The 20,314-nt window shown below is 37.1% G+C and overlaps 1 protein-coding gene across 1 annotated transcript in view; it reads left to right on the top strand.

Annotated features, from left to right (window-relative positions):
- MALRD1 (MAM and LDL receptor class A domain containing 1) overlaps nucleotides 1–20,314 on the top strand; it is a 290,404-nt gene that overhangs the window by 55,853 nt on the left and 214,237 nt on the right. The window contains exons 14-17 of the mRNA XM_075022465.1: nucleotides 6,272–6,424; nucleotides 6,576–6,681; nucleotides 7,920–8,287; nucleotides 9,918–10,330. Of these exons, the coding sequence (XP_074878566.1) occupies nucleotides 6,272–6,424; nucleotides 6,576–6,681; nucleotides 7,920–8,287; nucleotides 9,918–10,330 (1,040 nt within the window). The remainder of the gene's footprint in view (nucleotides 1–6,271; nucleotides 6,425–6,575; nucleotides 6,682–7,919; nucleotides 8,288–9,917; nucleotides 10,331–20,314) is intronic.

Below are 20,314 nucleotides of genomic sequence, written 5' to 3'. Positions count from 1 at the left end.
GGTCTACATCCTATGCATTTCGTGCAGTCTAAATGCTCACTTTTCTGACCTAAGAATGATGATGATGGAATAGGGAATAAGATCAGATTGGAAAGTAATCTGGTAACATGAATGTGTTCCTGGTATTCTGCCTGACCTTTGGAAATTCATCCTTCATGCTCTGTTTTTTGTATTTTTTTCCCCTGTCTACTTATGGTGTGGATTATCAGGAATAATGATATGGGTTTATATATAAAATAAATATGAAATAATTTACATTTGGATTAAAATATAACATATACACATAATATTGTTTTGTATTTATGTCTTTATAAATGAAATATGCATTTAATAGTTATTATTTGTATGTTGTACAATCTAGGGCAGCATAAGGATGATAAAGCTAGTCTTAAGTAATTAATAAACTGGACATAATCTATATGTTAGTACAGAGTTCTATGTAGCTCAATTTGACTTAGAAGGCAAAGGGAATGATGCATGTGTCATTTCTTAAAAAACTACTTTTGTGGCATAATTGTTTAACTATAAACATTATTGGGTTTCTAATGGCTACCTTTGTATAAGTAATAAAAATTTCCTTAGTATTATAAGAAACATTCCCCATATTACCCATTATTAATCTCACCAAAGCATAAAAATTCTTCTGTGGTTATAAGGCAACTCTTCCAAAATCTCATTTTTAGAGTCAAAATCTTGCATATAAGACATGTCTGTCTTATATGTTTGCTACTTCTTCATTTCAGCCAGACAAATCAGTTGCTTTTTAAAGGTGAGGCCAGGAACAACAGCCAGATCATAAGTATGTGCTTAAGTTCAAGGAGTGAAAAGACTGTCAGCTTGTAAATTGGAGAAGGGACCTAAGACTGGAAGTGCATAGACAACTGCAAACTTAGGATCAGTTTGAGGAAGTTAAATGGTGAAGGACTGGGACTACAATGCCATCTACAGAGACAGGAAACCACCTTTGGCCATGAACAAGGAATAGCTCCAAAGGCTGCGTTGCTTGCACTTGCTGGTGTGGGAGAGAAGTAACCGGGGAGCTGGAGGAAGCCAGGGCAGGAAGGACCCAGGCTGCTGGGGGGAAGGATTAAGACCAGCTGGTCAAAGAGCCAATGATACAGCGTCAGGAGAGAGAACAATAATGAAAGATTAAAAGTTTGGCAAGAGAGAATAAACCAAGGAGAAGATGGGAATGAAGAATACAGATGTGGAGCAGTGATGGTTTGGGAAGGGTCAGCATGAAGCGTGGCAGTAAGTGGCAGAGAACTGAGACCACGTGAGAGGACTTGGAGCAGGGAGCTCTCTTGGGGAAATGAGGAAAAACGGTGATGATTTCCAGCTTTCCAGTAAGACTAAGACTGAGGTAAGAGGTAGAGAAGAACGGTTGTGGAATAGGCAAAAGGGGAAATAAGTTGTGGAAAGGAAGAACATTGAGGAAAGAGCAAGGGCATTTTTCTGCCAGAGACCACACACACTTTCAGAATTTCTGTAGAACCCAGAAGTCATGCATCTAACTTTTCTATTTCTGTCAGCAAATGTCTATGTAGTATTTCTGGGCAAAAAAAATACATCTTGCTGTTGTATAGTTACGCCTATCTAGTTTCTTGCAAATTATGCAGTGTGACAATGAATATTGCATGAGCTTCAGTGGCAGAGAACACAGGGTAAGAGAGAAGATAACCTGAATAATGACCATCAGATCTTATCTTTGTTTAGTTCAATAAAAACAGGAACATTCCCCTTCAGTTATATAGAAGGAGCATTCTAATGGATGTAGGAAGCCAAGCACTTGTTAAAGAATACATAAATTTCTCTAATTTTATTTCACCTGGACCTGGGTATCCAACAGCCTAAATCACCAGGTTATTGTGTTGTTTAAGAGATTTAATTCTCTTCAGACTTCATTAATGTTTTTGAATGGAGGAGAGATTTGGATGTAATTTGCTATCTTTCCAATGAAAAAGTCAATCAAATGTAATTTGATTATTTTGGAGGCTTTTACTACTTTAGGACTATTTCCCGTATCAATACACTGCAATCACTTAGATTCAGAACCTGAGAAGCATTTGCAAATGACAGTATCATAGGAATCAAAAGATTTCCAGAAAATGTCAGGTTTAATAAGCCAGTGGTTTTTGATGCTATTTCACTTAAAAATGCTGTTAATGAAACTGCCTTTAGTTAGATAATTGCACATCTGCCTCACTGCACAGAATGGACTGCCATCAAAATCAGCGTTGTGTAGCGAAGATTATTCTGATATTATTTGGAAAATGAAATTGTAACTATTACATGTGACAATACAGTTATTTTTTGTAGGTAATATTTAGGTTAGATGCAGGGTTGATTAGTGTTGTGTGTGCACCCACAGAATTTTATTTCCCCCTGTAAAAATCTCAATCTTTACAAGTCCTACAGTTAAGTTAGTATTAAGAGACATGTAGTGCAGTTGACTTGTTAAAAGTGTAGGTGCACAGTGAAATCACTAGATTTATTTATATCAAAATCTTTTCCCTCTGCCTATTTTGCTTCTCTTACATGCAAAACTCTTCCTCATTTCATAAGAGATATACTCCTATGTGTTATGGACAAGTCACGTTTGTCTATTACTAAAAAACCCACATGACTGAAATCACAAGTAGGTCTGTTACAATTTCATGGCTATTGCAGTGGATTTCCCAACAGAAATTAGCAGCAGACATTGTTCTGGAGTACTTTGTTTCCTGTAGCCATCCTTACAGGAGATTACGATATCTGTCTGTCCTAAATAAATGTTGGATTTAAACTGTGATTTCATATATATGACAATATCATCATGCAAATTAGGTTAACATTCAACTTTTTACTCTAAACGTTTATGTGGAAGTAGTTTTCTTTTTTATTTTTTGTTTTATCCAAAACTATAGCATATAATATTTGGGGATGGAAAGTGAGGTAAGGGAGATCTTGAACTGGAATTTTGTGAAGATCAAATGTGTTCGACCTTCAAACAGCAACTTGGTTTTTGTCTTTTTTCCCCGTTAGCATTGCTTATTACTGATGAACTTCTGTAATTTAATTGACCACTATTCTTTTTTTTTACTGTAGAAATGAGCCCAGTGCACCTACAAAGTAGTGTTCTTTGAATGTGTATACATCATGGCATTAGCAAATAGTAGCTGTGATAGAAAACATGAATACAGGAAGGCAGATGTAAGACTTTGCAGTGTGTTTGTATTAACCCCCTGTATAAAATAATTTATTAGGATGAGTATGTCCAGAGTTAAACTGGTTTTCATTCCTAGATTTAAAGACTGTCTTCTTTATGACATCTATCTATAAGTTCCTAAATTTATCTTAAAATTACTGATTAAAAAAAAAAGTGTAAAGTCTATTGGCACATTCGAGCCTTTTTAAACAACCTTTAAGTAAAGAAAAAAGTTGTAAGCCAGTAATGATAATGATATGCCTTCACCTGGATTTTTTTATGGTGTGTTCTGCATAAACATATGTGGGCCAAGAGACAGGGAGAGATTTTTGTGGGATATAGAGATTGATGAACTTGCAGTCTTGTAGAAATGCTAATGTCTTAACATTTGTTTTTAAATACAGTTTTCAGCAGGACTTCTTGAATTCTTTTTTGTGTCTTGTGGTGACGAGTCAGCTCAGAGAAAACTAAGTCTGCTGAAGGTGTAAAGGCAGCTTTTTCAAAACATCAGTAAAGCCCATTACCATTAAATGCTATGCTCACAGTATGACTTTGGTTCCTTCATGATTATTGAGGGAGCTTGTTAAAAAAGATGCTAAAATGGGCAGCAAAGAAAAATATATCCATACAGGTGGCATGGATACTATTAGAAGTAAAAAAGCATCAAACAAATAGCTGAAGTAATGTCCAAATGAAAAAGGTAGAAAAGATGACAAATTTTGGTAGGTTAAATGTCAAAACACAGTAAGGATGACAAAACAAAATTTAAGAAAACTAGCAACATGTTCCTCAAACACATGAGGAGAAGACAGCCTGGCAGAGTCTATAGGGCCACTTGATGCTTAGAGTACAAAGAGAGCATGTAAGAAAATAAGAAACAGGAGAAAGGCAGAAAATAAAGTACTAGGCGAGAAGGCAGATTAGTTTGTGTATGTTCACTGTGAAAGAAACTACAGAGGTACCCAAGCAACGCCCTTTTTTTCTGGATAATCTGTCTGAAATGGAAGTGCCAAAGAGGTTATGGGACAATTAGGTAATTGAAGTGTTATCAAGCATCAAGAACCAAGTCCATTTCACCCAGGCTCTACAAGCTTGCTCTATTCTTGTATCTTCCCTAGGTGTTAAATAGTTGGTTTGAGATTTAGTTGAAGGTTTCAAGGTTATTTTATCTCAATGTATTCATCCATGATTAAGTTGAATGTATGGTCTGGTGCATCCTTTCTTTTATGTTTTGTCTGTTACAAGTTACAGATGCAAGAAATCTGGGCTCAGATTTAACAGTTTTATCTTGTTTATTTGCCTCTTTTGGTGTAACTATGTGTGTCCAAGGTTTGTCATGTTCTTTGTTGCTGTTCTCCTGGGAATATGAGACAGTTTCTTCTATCAGGCAAAAAGCAAATCAGAAAGAGCTCTCCATATTCTCTTATCATTATGTTCTGTCGGTGGATTTTCAGTCATTGCCATCATGACTAGATCCCTGAATATTTGCAAATATTTTTGTCTTCATTTTATACAATCAAAATAGTCTATCAAAAAATTTCTTCCCCCTGTTTTTTTGTCACATTTGATTTACATGTTTTTATCACTGACATTTCTGACCCACATACACCATATGTATAATGAATTCATATTTTATTTGACCTCTTAAATGTTATTTGGTCTTCCGTATTTGTGGAATGATTTGGTTTTTTTAAAGCAGCATTAACAACAAGGCCGAGTTGGATGACGCTTTGAGCAAACTGCTGTAGTAGGTGTCCCTGCCCATGGCAAGGGGGTTGGGACTAGATGATGTTTAAGGTCCCTTCCAACCCTAACCATTCTATGATTCTGTTCTATGATTCTAACTGTGGATTTCTACGTGCTTTGCTTAATAATCCACAGAATCTTGTCTTTTTAGAAGCCCTAACCAAAAATAATGCTAACTTGGCTGATTAGTAATTTTTTTCATTCTTTCTAACAAATTATGTATAAGTTAATGTGACACAGTTCTTAAAAAAAAAAAAAAAAAAAATCAAAACCCCTCTTATATCTTCCATAAATAAACATTTATATAATCGTAGTCTCCAAGAGACTGCATTTGATTCTGAAATATCCATTTTCTATACCTTAATGATACAGCCACTGGAACTTGTGGTAAGATGTTATAAAAGAATGGTAGATTCTGACAGTCATGTCTGAGTATTTTTTTATTTATTTTATATATATAACTAATAAATTATTGCTTAAAAAAAATCTTGAAATAATTTTCCTAACGTTTTCCATTAAAAGCCTGTTATAATTACAGGACTCAAAAATACCATTTTGTGATTTAATGAGCATTTTTTTTAAAGTGCAGAAGAGAAAACCTGATGTTTCTTCATTTTAACATAATAAATATTTGTCAGTTTACATTTGCTCATACATGACACCCTTCCGCTCCTTTCTTTCCTTTATTTTGCATTATACACATTTTCTAAAATATCGTTGTTCTTTTCAATGGAGACCTGAAGAATGCAGCTTGAATATGTTTTTCAAATATTTTTCACTGCAGTAATTTGTATTTCAGAGATTTCCTCCTTTTACCAATGTCATAGTGTCTCAGTAATACCCGATATTTAACTTAATTCCTATTATAACTAGAGGAAGGGTTTTGTTATTATTGGTATACTTGCTGAGATTCAGGAAATAAGGGATTTGATTTCTGGCTCCAGCATCGATTCCCTAAAAGATCTTGCAGAAGGCTTGTTACTGCTCTGTGTGCTCTGTGTTCTTGCTGTGTAATGCGAGGACTGTGAAGTCTGTTTTCACCGCCTCCTCACCCGCTTTGAGTGCTTTGGCTGCAGTGCCTTTAGAGGGCAGGACTTGTTTTACTGAATACATTGCATATGATGATGGCTTGATTGTTTCTGTGGGACTGCTGTTTTACCCAACTGTTTTAAAACAAATCCCCCACCTTGTACTCTGCCTCCCCACGCCCCTTTCCTAGACTTCTTTCTAGAATATCAGTGACTTATTAGAAACATTTTATTTCCTTTTCATACTGCAAAGCCTGTTTAGCAATGTTATGTACAGAGAATGAGTAAAATGTCTCTTACTTCTTTTCAGCTGCTGTATGTGACTTTGAAAGAGAGAGCTGTGGCTGGATTGAAACTGCAAATGCAGATGACTTTGACTGGGTAAGAAGTTCCAGTAGTGCTCTTGCACCAGCTTTTCAGAAGCAAGCTCCTCCGCAGGATCACACCTGCAACAAATCTGAAGGTAAGACAAGCCAGGCCTAGAAACAGAGAAGTGGAATAGATACGCCTGCTTTTTAATTAGATTTTAAGTGGAGGCCATGAATGCTTTAAAAACCCTTAGAAACACTTTCTTTCTTCAACCTGAAAAGTTGTTTTCTGTTTTATTTTGATAGGTCATTTCATGTTCATTCTGAAAAACAGCAGCAGCATTTCACAAGTAGCTCAGCTACGAAGCCCAAAGTTCAGGCAAACTGGATCAAATTGCACATTGTCCTTTTGGTATGAAATAATTTAGATTTCAAATTCATGGATCATCTCACATTGCTTCTCTTGGACTGAAATTGAGGTTATAGTTTGAAATAGACACACCTTCCTCTGCAGTATTTATTTCTTTTTATTCTTTAATCATATAGTCTTCATTGTGAACAATACACAGAAATAAGCTGAAGCGCTTGGAGAGCAGAACTGAAACATGGGAAGACTTTGTTGTCACGCTTTGAGCAAAATTATATTAAAGGATTGTGTCTGCATACATATAGACAAATACCACAATTATTTTGCTAACATTTCTACTTTGGTTAAGTACATTTGAAAATGTGGAATTTTGTTCAAGAACAGGAAACCATCCAAAAATCTAGTAGCTCCCTGAGTCACCTAGAGTATCCAAAGTTAGATTGCAGTACAAGAATTGGAGCTTTGCTTCCAATCCTTTCTTTATGTATACGGAAAACAAAAACCCCTTTCAGTTATTATCTTGTCTCAGTCTTTGTGCAATCTTGTGAAAGAGGGACAGAAAAAGTAAACTGTGATAATTTGTTTACTAAGGTCAAAAGTAGTGCTACTGTTTAAATAAAAGTTTGGCCTGGCTTATTATTAAGTGCAGTTTTTCTCAGTAATGTCAAATACATTTACCACAGGAAGAGGAAAAATCTATTTATCAAAGACTCAAGACTTGACGTTGGAGTGTAGTTCTGGAAATTACAAGTTATTGGTCCTGTTCCTGGTTCTGTTCCCAGTTTTGTTGTATGATTGCTCACCTAAGAATTTATGATTTTTAAATACTTTGAGATTCTCCAATAATGCTGTAAAATGCAACATGTTAACAATAACTAGCACAGATAGGTGTATTTTTGCGTTCAGTAAGTGTTCTGTTTTTCTTTCTTGAAACTTTACAGTTATGTATTAAATTAAATTTATAAAAAACATATTATGTATCTTGAGTGAGCAGTGTTCATTACTTAGTATGAAAGCAAATGTGTCTTTTCAGTTATGGGGTTTAATTTAATGAAGTATGCTTCTTCTTTCATAATCTTCGATTCTTGAAATAAGCCCTAGACTCATACAGCAGCCTACCTACCATCATACAGAAAGTGGACTGAATTACAGATAAACTGGAAATAGGCACTGTGGACTTCCTATATTTCATGTAGCTCTGACAGAAAAGATACTGGCCATTATATGTGATGTGGTCCATACTCATTTTTTGCATCCTTAACTTCTTTTTTTCATCATTTTAGGTATTACAATTATGGACGGTCAGTTGGGGCAGCAGAGATGCAATTGCTTGTGGATGGGCTGAAACAGCCTACTGTCCTTTGGAGGGCATATTACAACGAGGGAAATCAATGGTTGAAGGCAGTCATTCAGCTTGGACGTCTTCCACGTCCTTTCCAATTATCACTTGATAAAATCAGTCTGGGTTTTTATGATGGCGTCTCAGCAATTGATGATATTACATTTGAAAATTGTGCTCTTCCACCTCCAGCATTAAGTTGTGAAGGTGCTAATCGTTTCTGGTGTAGAGACACAAAAGCATGTATCGACAGTTTATTGGTCTGTGATCTTGTGGATAACTGTGGGGATGGATCAGATGAAGACAACTGTAGTAAGTACTTTCCATTATTGCTTACTTTATATCAAACCAAAATTTACTTGCCAAATTCATCCCTGGAGTAAAAAGCACACTACTGTTACAGCCTATCAACGTCACAGCCCGTGACGATTCAACTGAATATAGTTACTGGTGAAACAGACTGAAAATTTTTAACTTAAATGCATAAGGTGATTTACAGCTGCGGGTAAATAGACTTCAATCTCCTTTATCCAAATGAGTTGTATTTCTTTAACTTTTGTAAAACACACACATGCATTACAAGTTTGCTTTAAAAGAGGGGATTCACAATCTGTCAGTTCATTTGGATTAACATGCTGTCTTTGGTTATACCGATGGAAGTACAGTGGAAGATGTATATGGACTGGGAGGAATGTATGTCCTATCTCTTTTTATGACCTATATTCTATCTATAGAACATTAAAATATCTGTACTAGAAGATATTAGTCATGCTGGGCATAATTGTCCCTTCCAAAGAACGAACTTGTAAGTACTGAGGAAAGCTGTGGGTCATTCACATTTTTTACATTCACCTTGCAGTGCTGAAAGGTGCTGTTGATTTTCTTCCCAAAGCATGCATTCATCCATTTTAAGAACTCAAGAACATTAATATAAAATAAAATTAAATAGCAGTTCCTTTATCACATCCTGAGGTAACTAAATTATGCAAATCACAATGAGTTTGAGAAACAGGGGACACCTTACATGCTCGAGGGGATACCAGCCTATACTGATATTTGCTGAATATCAACTTAAAACTGGTCTGAATTTAAAAGAAAGTGAAGGCTTTCCAGCCTACTTCAGTTTTCCCACTTGTAAAATGTCTATCTTGTTTATAACCCATTTTGAGATCTATGGTAAGAGTACCATATGACTTGCAGTTTTAAACATCATAAAAAATAACAGCTTAATTAAAAAAAAAAAAGGCTATTATGTCAGTTACTGTTTAGGAAGGGCAGATGCAAAGATGATATGGAAGTTCTCCACCTTTGATACACATTTTATTTTTTTATGATAGAAGTAATTGGTCTAATCAATATATTTTGCCTTGGTGTCAAATAACAAAGTGCAGCTGTGTTATAAATGCCTCTCTTGAATTTAGCTTTGATAAAGCTATCATGTTACTATTATTGTGGATAATAAAGATCTAAAACACAACCCATTTTTAGGGCTACTTCTGCCATGCAAAAACATATTAAGTGACTTATTGCACATACCTACGAGACTATATCCTGTGTTTATTTCATCCAATTAACCTCAGTTTTAACTCCTTCACTCAGTTAAATTTCGGTTAAAGAACTTTGCATGCTTTAATTGTAAAAATACATACATTTAATAATATGAATAATAAAATGTTATTCACAGTTCTGTTTATGCAATAAATTAATTATGTACAGCTTCTCAGATATATATCAAAAGAGGAGGTGATTAAGTAAAGATTTATTTTTCTTTTTCTTGTCCAGGCAAGGGTATATTTATTCTTCAGAAGGGGTTTTTTGCAAGGAGAAGAAGATATGCATTTTTTCTCTATATTAGAAATTTTTGCAAGGAGACAAAGATATTAAAGCATGATCACCTTTCAATACTGCTTTCACCTGACAGTCTGTTCTGTTTACATTTCAGACCCTGACCTACAGTGTGACTTTGAAAATGGGCTGTGCAATTGGGAGCAGGATGTTGACGATGACTTTGACTGGATCAGAATACAGGGTCCAACGCCCACGGTTAATACAGGCCCATTAAAGGATCACACAACAGGCACAGCCAGGGGACACTACCTCTACATGGAATCCTCCGAGCCACGCCAGTTCCAAGATAAAGCCGTTTTGCTTAGTCCTCTCTTCAACCCTTCTGGCAATGGAACCTGCATTTTCCGCTTTCATTATCATATGTTTGGAAAGGAAGTTTACAAGCTGTCAGTCTTCCAGAGAACTGTGAGTAATACCAAGGGATGGCTATTGTGGTACAAGTTTGGAAATCAAGGAAACCGATGGATCAGACAGACGCTCTACATCAGCAGCTCTAAGCCATTTCAGGTATGATCCTTCTAGGTTGCGAAGTGATTATTTGCTGCATCGTAACACACTGCAAGTATAAAAATGACTGTGCAGTCCCAAAGGTATTTGTAACTGTCTGATCAAATTTACTTTGAAATATGTTTGTAGGGGTTTCTTTGACAAAATATGTCTGAAATATTTATTTTTTGTTGAATTTACTTTCCCCCCTAAACCACTCAATTTTAATGTTTTGAACAGGAACCTGTGGCATTTAAAGTAGATGCTATTTTTGTTTTTCAAGTATTTGGTAAACCAAACTTATCTGAATCTGCTACAGAACAGCTTGGCAAAAATTCTGATTCATTCATGAAAAAAAGGACTGTTAAAAAGAATATTCTCTTCTCTGCCTTACTTTTCCAGAGTTATGTGTTATTCTTTAATTATATAATGCCAGGAAAAACATCAGTTCAAAATATTTGGGTGCAAGGCTAGGTCAACAATCAAATATCATTTGGAGAAAGATATGATTACAGTAAGTTACAGCTACAAATCTGGATTTATTTTCTCACCTTTTAAAAATTGTATATGTTATTTAGTTTTCAGTATGTGTGATCTGTTTATTGTGGTCGGGTTAATGAACCTGAAGGTTTATTAGAGGAGACATTAGTTCACTTGACTGCCAACTGGTCATAAAGTTAACTTAAAAAAAACCCAAAACATATTATAAAAAGGAACACCTTCCATTTAAATCTGGTATAATGCAATATTTCCTCTAGATTGTCCCACATGTATTTCCCAAAAGATTATTTGTAGGTAGAGAGAAGTTCTAACCTCTTTGGAGGAAAAGGCCTTAATATTACTGTGGTTGCACAGAGGCACCTGGAAGGAGAGTGCTCATTTTTTGTCAACACCCTTTGTAGAAACATAAAGGAGTATCAACAGAATGTTAACAAGGCCTTTTTTTTTTTCTTTTTTCTTGTTTTTTTTTTTTTTTTTTTAGGTAAGAAAACATATCCCGCGTCTGGTGGTTTGTCTAAAGAACTTAAACACACATGTCCTATATTTGACCTCCTGAGGGTTAGGAAGGTCTGTTCAGTAACTGAAAATATTTTTAATGCGTTAGTGTTGTAGGGTTTTCTATCGTACTTGCCAAGTTCTGTGCAGGGAATGCAAGGATCTTATATTCTTTCAATGTAGTTTTGTTTTCCATAGTCATTTTTGAGGGGCATGAGGTGTAAGGTATAATTTGATAGTCTGTACTGAAGAAAGAGATGAAGATCTGATGTTCATTATTGTGTATTGCGTTTCTTATGACGGAGCTTGCTGTATCACAACCTAGGACCCTTCAAAACTCAGAAATTTTGAAGAGAACAAGTTGTTATTCTGTTGCTAGTAAGTTGCCAGGTGCTGACCTCTTTCCAATCTTCCTTTTAAGTGCATAGTGTTTGGATACTTCCAGGGCTAAAGACCTGTGAGTTGAAAGCTCTTCACACTCTGTTACCATTTTTTCTCTGAAGTATTTCTACTGAGATGTGTACTAGAACAGCCTCTCAGTTAGTTTTGGGCTGCCTGCTGGCTGGGTAACAATATTAAAGTTGCAGCTTCTGTGTTTACTACGTTGTGTTCCTCACAGCCTATAAAGTCAGTGGTTCAGTGTTTTCACGCCACATGCTTAAAGTCTTGTAGGTCACCTCCATGCTTCAAAGGATATGTTTAGATTCACTTGAGAATGGATATTTTTTTTTTTCCTTGAATGTCTAAAAATAAGAAAGAACTTTTAAATGATTTTCTGGTAAAAATACATGTCTTGACTTCCGAATCTTCTCCATGTCTAGCCAGAGCATCTTGTCAGCTGTTTTAGGATTTTCAGAGATTCCTGTTGAATGAAAAACATTAGACTCTAGGACCAAAGATGGCTTAAGTCTTAGTAATGTAGACATTTGTTTTGCCTTTTCTCTTCTAAATAAGAGATGATTATACATCTGTGATAGCTGATACCACCTCTTCCTCTTTCATTCCTTTGTAAGTCTGTCATTTGTTTACCACATTCCAAGAAAGAATTACTATGAACAGTAAATCACTCAAATTCACATTTTCAGTTTATTTACTAGCATGGGATGCCAACTTTGGGAGCATAGAAACAATTGTGCCTATATACTAACTGTTAGGAAAAGAAGGAATTCTCAGCAGTAAAGAAAGATACTTGACTACCGCTGGAAAGCCAGATCCCCTTTAGAAAGTTTGGAACTCTATAGACTTGAAACTGTAGGGCCTTTAATTGAATGGTCTGGCAGAAACCCAAAGGGAACAGCACATGAAGTCTTCCTTTGCTCACACCAGTTCCCACTAAACCTCAGAATCTCAAATTTCTCAGGAAACCTTTGTTCTAGCTGCCATCAAACCATGGCTGAAGTTTGTTGCTGTTCCGCCAGATGGTTTTAGATCAGAGTGTTTAATGTGACATCAGCAAGCAGAACAGGAATAGCTGGATGAGTGAAAAGGGAAATTTAGAGGTAAATTATTTAAATGAAAGGAATGCAGTTTTCTGAGCCAAAATTAAGCATCTCTCTCAAATACTAATACTGACAAGTAACAAAACTGGTCCAAAATACACATGCTTATAAAACTCAGCTTCAGTAATCTAGAGTTACCCTTTGAATTCAGAACTGGTATGACACAGAAATCTGCAAAGGATTTAATAAACTGCAGGAAATTATACTTTTTTTTTGGTAAAAATTTCAAGTTAAAAATATATTCCTTTTCAAGATATTCCTTTTTTACTATATGGGACGCTTGTTTCAACATGAAAAAGAATAGGCTGTTGAGTGTACTTGTCTCCTTACTTGATCTATGTTTATTTTAATCTCCCAGAGAAGTTTACTTACATGTCTTTTCCTTAAAAGTACACTTGAAAAGTTAGTAAAATAAGACTCTGTCCATGGTAGCCTACTTATATTGATGGTGAATAGTGTTTGCTTTTATCTACCTTGAATAATCATAATACCTGAAATAGTTTCTGCTCAGAAGAAAGTGCAAAGATTCTATTTTAATATCTTAGGTAAATGTAGCTGTCTTAGCTTGCTCTATTCATTCAAATTTCTGTAGATACAGAAAAAGGAAATGGTGATATTATGTGAACAATCACAAAATGCTGTATCTCAATCATTTTGGGCAGTGTAGTATCCTTTTAGTCATGATATAAATCACATATCTACCATGTCCATCATAAGATATCTAGGGATACTTTACTATATTGTAAAACATATTATGAAAAAAAGAAAAAATAATTACATTTACCCCAATCCAATTCACTTTTTGGTCATCTGCAATGTGTATATTTATCTCTGTGAACAAAGATGGTTATAGATCTTTGATACTCCAAAGCATAAGTAACACAAAAAGGACTCTAATATTCTGTGATGATTTTATAATGATCAGTCTAGGGTTTTTTAAGTTGGCTGTTATTAAACTTAAAAATGCAAATATGTTGTTTAAGTACAGGATTGATTATTAATGCTATATTGAGTATTATTACTAAAAATCTTAGTATTTTGAGTATCATATATAAAAACTTACATCTCCCTTCAAATATAAAACTTTATCCCTTTAAGTGTGTGTATTGGTTTTATGTGGCAAGGTTTTGGTAGCGGGGGGGGGGGGGGGGGGGTACAGGGTTGGCTTCTGTAAGAAGCTGCTGGAAGCTTCCCCTGTGTTCGAGAGAGAGCGAGCCCATACCAGCCGGCTCTAAGACGGACCCGCCGCCGGCCAAGGCCAAGCCAATCAGTGATAGTGGTAACGCCTCTGTGATAACATTTTTAAGAAGGAAAAAAAAGTTGGGACAGTGAGAAACAGCCACTGGAGAGAGGAATGAGAACGTGTAAGAGAAACAAGCCTGCGGACACCAAGGTCAGTGAAGAAGGAGGGGGAGGAGATGCTCCAGGCGCCGGAGCGAAGATTCCCCTGCAGCCCGTGGTGAAGACCCTGGTGAGGCAGGCTGTCCCCCTGCAGCCCATGGAGGTCCACAGTGGAGCAGATCTCCACCTGCAGCCCGTGGAGGACCCCACGCCGGGGCAGGTGGGTTCCCGAAGGAGGCTGTGACCCCGTGGGTACCCCGCGCTGGAGCAGGTTCCTGGCAGGACCTGCGGATCTGTGGAGAGAGGAGCCCACGCTGGAGCAGGTTTTCTGGCAGGACTTGTGACCCCGTGGGGGACCCACGCTGGAGCAGTGTGCTCCTGAAGGACTGCACGCCGTGGAAAGGACCCATGCTGGAGCAGTTCGTGAAGAGCTGCAGCCCGTGGGAATGGCCCACGTTGGAGACGTTCGTGGAGGACTGTCTCCCGTGGGTGGGACCCCACGCTGGAGCGGGGGAAGAGTGTGATGAGCCCTCGCCCTGAGGAGGTGAAGCAGCAGAAAATAACGTGTGATGACCGTAAACCCCATCCCTGTCCCCCTTGTGCCGCTGGGGGGGCTCAGTGGAGAAATCCGGGAGTGAAGTTGTGCCCGGGAAGAAGGGAGGGGTGGTGGGAAGGTGTTCTGAGATTTTGTTTTATTTCTCATTACCTTACTCTGGCTGATTTGTAATAAATTGAGCTAATTTTCCCTAAGCTGAGTTGGGCGCCAAAAAGGACTGTGGTGGGCTGACCCTGGTTGGATGCCAGGTGCCCACCAAAGCCGCTCTATCACTCCCCCTCCTCAGCTGGGGGGGAGAAAATATAACAAAAGGCTCGTGGGTCAAGATAAGGATATTGATAGCAAAGGTCGTGCGTGCGAAAGCAAAGGAAAAAACAAATGATGTTATTCTCTACTTCCCATCAGCAGGCGATGTCTAGCCGCTTCTCGGGAAGCAGGGCTTCAGTACGCGTAGTGGTTGCTCCGGGAGACAAAATGCCCCCCACCCGTCTCCCTTTACTTAGCTTTTATATCTGAGCTGACGTCATATGGTATGGAATATCTGTTTGGTTAGTTTAGGTCAGCTGTCCTGGTTATGTCCCCTCCCAAGATCTTGCCCTGCCCCAGCCTGCCATTGAGGGGAGGGCAAAAATGTTGGGGAGACAGCCTTGATGCTGTGCCAGCACTGCTCAGCAGTAGCCAAAAACACTGGTGTGCTATCAACACCTTTCTAGCTACTGATGCAGGGCACAGTGCTATGAGGGCTGCTGTGGGGAGTATTAACTTCATCTCAGCCAGACCCAATACAGTGTGAAAAACAAGGACCAAAATCAGAAGAAAATAATAATGAAAAATTATTGAAAAATAATTATGCAAGTTTATATGCAAAATAAATTTGCAATTAAGTTGATATAAAACGCATTTGATATTTTCCTATTTTACAAGTTGTTAAGAAAAGTAAACAACCAAATCCACTGTAATAATTTTACTCTTATTATCAATTAGGTATTACCTTAGAAAGTAATGGAATATTGATTGAAAATTAGAATGATACATTTGCTATAAATATAGAATAACACTATGTTCTACAAAGACAAACACAAGCCAGCCTTCTTTCTCCAGCTACTATTTTTAGTACCTGTTGTGCTATTTTTATGTTCTTCTCAGTGTAGAATCCAAACTGTTGTATTTTAAGGGCCTGATTCTAAAACATCTATGCTGAGTATATTGATAATGGTGCAAATTAGATTTCTCAAGCTCCTGAGCAGCATTTTAAACTAGCTATAATGGTTTGGAATATGACCAAACATGGGAAGACAGATGGCTGAAGCACAGTGGATCCCTTTCCTTTTTTTGTACATTGCTATTTGTACCTTTGACACTCTAACATGCTGTTTTCAGGTATAGTGGTTGCACCATTCATTGCTCATGATTTAAAACAAGACAATTTTGTATATTCAAAGTTTTGTCAGTTTGGGGAAAAAATACTTTCTGTCCTGAAAAGGACCTCTGTTTTGTTAAAGCAAAATGTGGCTTATGTCTTTGCATACTTCTGATATTCTGAATACCCCCATCTCTTATTCAGGCTGAGCTATCACAGTACAGGCTGACCAGTCCTATTTTAGATGTTCTCACATAAAGGACTTTGATGTTAGAGCATTTTACTGTGGGTTGTAAATGCATCAAAAAGGACTAACTTAGCTGTCTTGTAAAATCATTTTATCTCATTTGGTGTTACATAGCATGATGTGAGTTGTCTCTTGCAGCATCTGTGAGGTAGAAATATTCAATATGACTGTAGTTACAGCTTTTGTTGTTGTTATTGTTGTAAATCCTAGAACCCCTAGGGATTCCCACGTGCCATCTCCCTTTTAAGTTCCTCAGCTCATAGGATCTGATGTTGTAGCTGCCTCGTGCTGAACTGGGAGGCACTCCCTGTTACAATTGCTGAGCATCATTTCTAGATCAGACAGCAGGAAACATCTCTCAGAATCATTAGGGTCACCTTTACTCTTGCAGACGTGAAGCAATGAAAGCCAGCCTTCAGGAAGGCTTTGTTTTACTTTGCTGCAACAGGATTTACACTGAGTGAAGCATTACAAGCGTCACCAATCCCAACTTAGACAGTCACCTTGGAAGTTTTACCCCTAAGAGCTGTTAGTTGTCTGTTGAAGAGGAAGCCTTGGGTCACTTCCAAAGAAATCCTTAATGAAATTAATGTATTTCACAATACTTTGGATGAAAGAGAAAATTACTTCTGAAATAATTTTCTCAGTTAGCCACAGCCCTAATAATATATTATTTGTGATCTGTGACAAAATCATCAAATTTAATATCAGTTTTATAACCGTTCAGATGCGAAGGGTGAAGTGTTAGTCATAATTAGTTCCGACACATAAATCCTCAAATATATTTCTTGAATGGTGCTAAATCAATAAACAACTTTAGTTTTTTAGGAGCAGAATTTGTCTAAAGACAGATAAGAATCTAAAGGAAGTTTTCTTCATTTCTGAAACACTAGATTAAGGTGATTGTTTTGTCTTTTAATACATTCATTTAAATCTTCATTTTCATCTTTTCATTTCTGTTATGGAGATATAGGGCATATTATACCTTTTCTTACAAATATTTTCAAATTCAAAGGCAAATATCTCACTCTGAACACATTTTATTTTTAATTACTCTTATCTTCTAGCCATAGAATTAGTTGTGGAGGCGCACAGTTACAGTTGAGTTTTTAACCTTGATTATAGGGTTACATTAGGTTTTCCTTAATTAGACCAAGCTACTTATTGTGTTATGGTTTTGGTATGCCCTTGACACAAGATCAGTTTGGTGTCAAATATATGTGTAGTCTATATACAGTATTTGTACACAGGCTCTTACCATTCATCTAAAAAGAGAGACAGGAAGGGCTAAAAATATGTATTTAAGGTACTACCAGGTAGCTGATCACAAATCACATAGGCAGTATCTACTTTTGCATCCTCTACTGCCTCCCTTTTCATTCCTCAGTGAGATGAGGTAGTGATTCTTCTCTGGGGATTCTGATGATCTGCTCTGTAATAAGCAAAACAGGATCACAAAGCTCCCTCTTCAGTTATTTCTGCAATTCTAGCTGTTTCTTGTAATTCCTTTTCTGACAAGAGAGCAGATTGATCAACACTCTCACCCTACCCCCCAACCATTTATGTAATGAAAAACTCAGGGTCCTAGTGGAAAATGGACTTTTTGGCATAATTCTACTTTACAAACTATTCTTAAAGTGGCTTTGAGTTCAGTTTCAAACAAAAAGCCTGTGCTATGGCAAGTTGTGAGGTTTCAGAATTTAGTGGTTTTATTTCATGCATCTCTAGTGGTGATAATTACATTTCATACATGAATAATATAGCAGGACTTGTTATAGTAGAATAAATACCCTTTGTATCAATTTAAGAAAAAATAATGACTTGCGAGGCATCCTTGTCAGCTAGAATATCCTTGAAGTAAGAAAATGTCAAATTTCATTTCCTACATAAGAAGCATCAGAACGATTGAAATGACAGTTCTAGATCTCATATCACATTTCACAGAACCTTTGAGAGAAATTTTTAGTGGAGTTTGTAATGTCAATACTTTTGTAAATTGACTTAAGCGTGGGAGTTTTTCAGTCTCCCCTGATCATTAACCGATAAGTGTCAGATTGAAATTCTGGACTTAGACTGATGTACCCCAGAAAATGGAGTTGACCAAACTTAGCCATATTCTACTTCTTGCATGCAGTGTGACTGGAAGAGTGTGCATACCTTTTTATTGTCCCCAAAATAAGTACTATATCCTAGTGTGAAAAGCAATGTGAGGAGACCATGTTTCAACCTGTTATAGTTGCATATCAGCATATGCAGCCAGGACTTATCCTTACCACTCAAAGTGTTGTTAGAAGGAAACTGGTTCTGAACAGTTTGTAGTCTTTCTTCTATATATCCTGAGGAAATTGAAAAAAAAATAAAATTGTGTATTTGCCCTTACATTGAGACATTAAGCTGAAAAAAAAAAAATTGAAGTAGAAAAGTTTGACCCTTTCTAGAATACCTGGGTAAAGTGTGTTCCTCTTGGAAAGAGAGGTGGTTGAGATGTAACAGAAACATCAAATCAACAGTGTCATAGAGAAGCTGCATAGAGAATGATCATTAATGATTTACCTGAATACAAAGAATGAGAGGTACTCTGTGAAACTATTAGGCAACACAATCAAAACAAAAGGAAATATTATTTTAGGATAGTCTGTTGTACAGTTCATTGCTGAGGGATGTTTTGGGTACAAGGAAGTATGAATGGGATCAATAAGCATCTTGGCATATTATCAAAAGTCTGTTAAGGGCTACTAGAACAACAGTGCAATGAGGCTATAACCTCCCACCTGTGATATACTGCCAAGAGTTTGGGAGCCATTCTCATTGTGGATGTGGCAGCAGTCCACTGGGAGACACACACCGCAGTTTGCTGGACGGCTGACCTAACCTCTGGTACATCTGTCCTCATGCTGTGAGGCATTGTGCTGCAGACAGCTTTCAGCGCATCAGAGGCTCACCCTTTTTGATATTCTAACTATGATTTGCGATTTTTCCACAGTTGCTTTCACCCTATTGAACCAGGTTCATTGTTGTCAAGTGTTGTTAGCCTTCTGCCTTGATTTGTCTGCTTTCTTCCTTGCTCAGGGCCTCATTCTCAGTGCATGCTGACATACCAGGAGGAGTTTGTTAATGTTTAGTTGGTCAGATACATATCTTTCAAGTAGCTCTGAATTTATCAAGGACTTCTCTAAGATGTTTATTACACTTCAGTGCCCACTTGTGATCATTTTTCTGTTATTGCTTTTGATCTATTCTGTGTAGCAATTTTCATACAAAGGTTTAGTCATCATGGATTTCCACTCCAGCAACAGGTTCAATTTCAACTTTCCATTTGTCATTCCTTATCTTCCTTCTCCTACTCTTCTCCTTTGCACTTTCCCTAATAATCTGTTAAGCTTAGTATTCATGGATTCTTTTTTCCTCTTCTTTTTTTTTTTTTTTTTTGTCTTTTAAAGTTTACCACATGCTTCTGTTGCTTCTTACTTCTCCAATGCTACTCCAGATACATGGATATTCAGCCTTATTTGCTGCATTTTGGTAGCTCTCTTTCTGGGTGTTAACTATTTGTCTTCATCTCTGATCTCTGTGTTGACTTCTTTCATCCCTGATACCTGCTTGCATGTTGCACGCTACTCTGGTTTTCACATTTGCATTGTGCTATCAGTTTCTGATCTGTTTATAGTCATCATTCTCAGTTTTATTTTCACTGTGGCAGTATAAAGCCTGTGGTTGCTGTCTGACCTATATAGTTTGGTATGCAGTTGCCTGTAAAGCAATTGATTTTTAATCAGCTAATAGATTAATATTGGCAGGGAAGTGCTACCCACATTTTTTAATTCTTCATTGATCATAGAATAGCAAAATGGTTTGGGTTGGAATGGACCTTTACAGATCATCCAGTCCAACCCCACTGACATGGGCAGGGACATCTTGCACTAGATGCAGGGTTGCTCAAAGCCCCATCCAACCACACCTTGAACACTTCCAATGATGGGGCATCCACAACTTCTCTTGGCAACCT

The sequence above is a fragment of the Buteo buteo genome, chromosome 2, assembly GCF_964188355.1.
Source record: "Buteo buteo chromosome 2, bButBut1.hap1.1, whole genome shotgun sequence".
Taxonomy (NCBI): Eukaryota; Metazoa; Chordata; class Aves; order Accipitriformes; family Accipitridae; genus Buteo; species Buteo buteo.
This window is presented reverse-complemented; position numbering and strand designations above follow the sequence as displayed.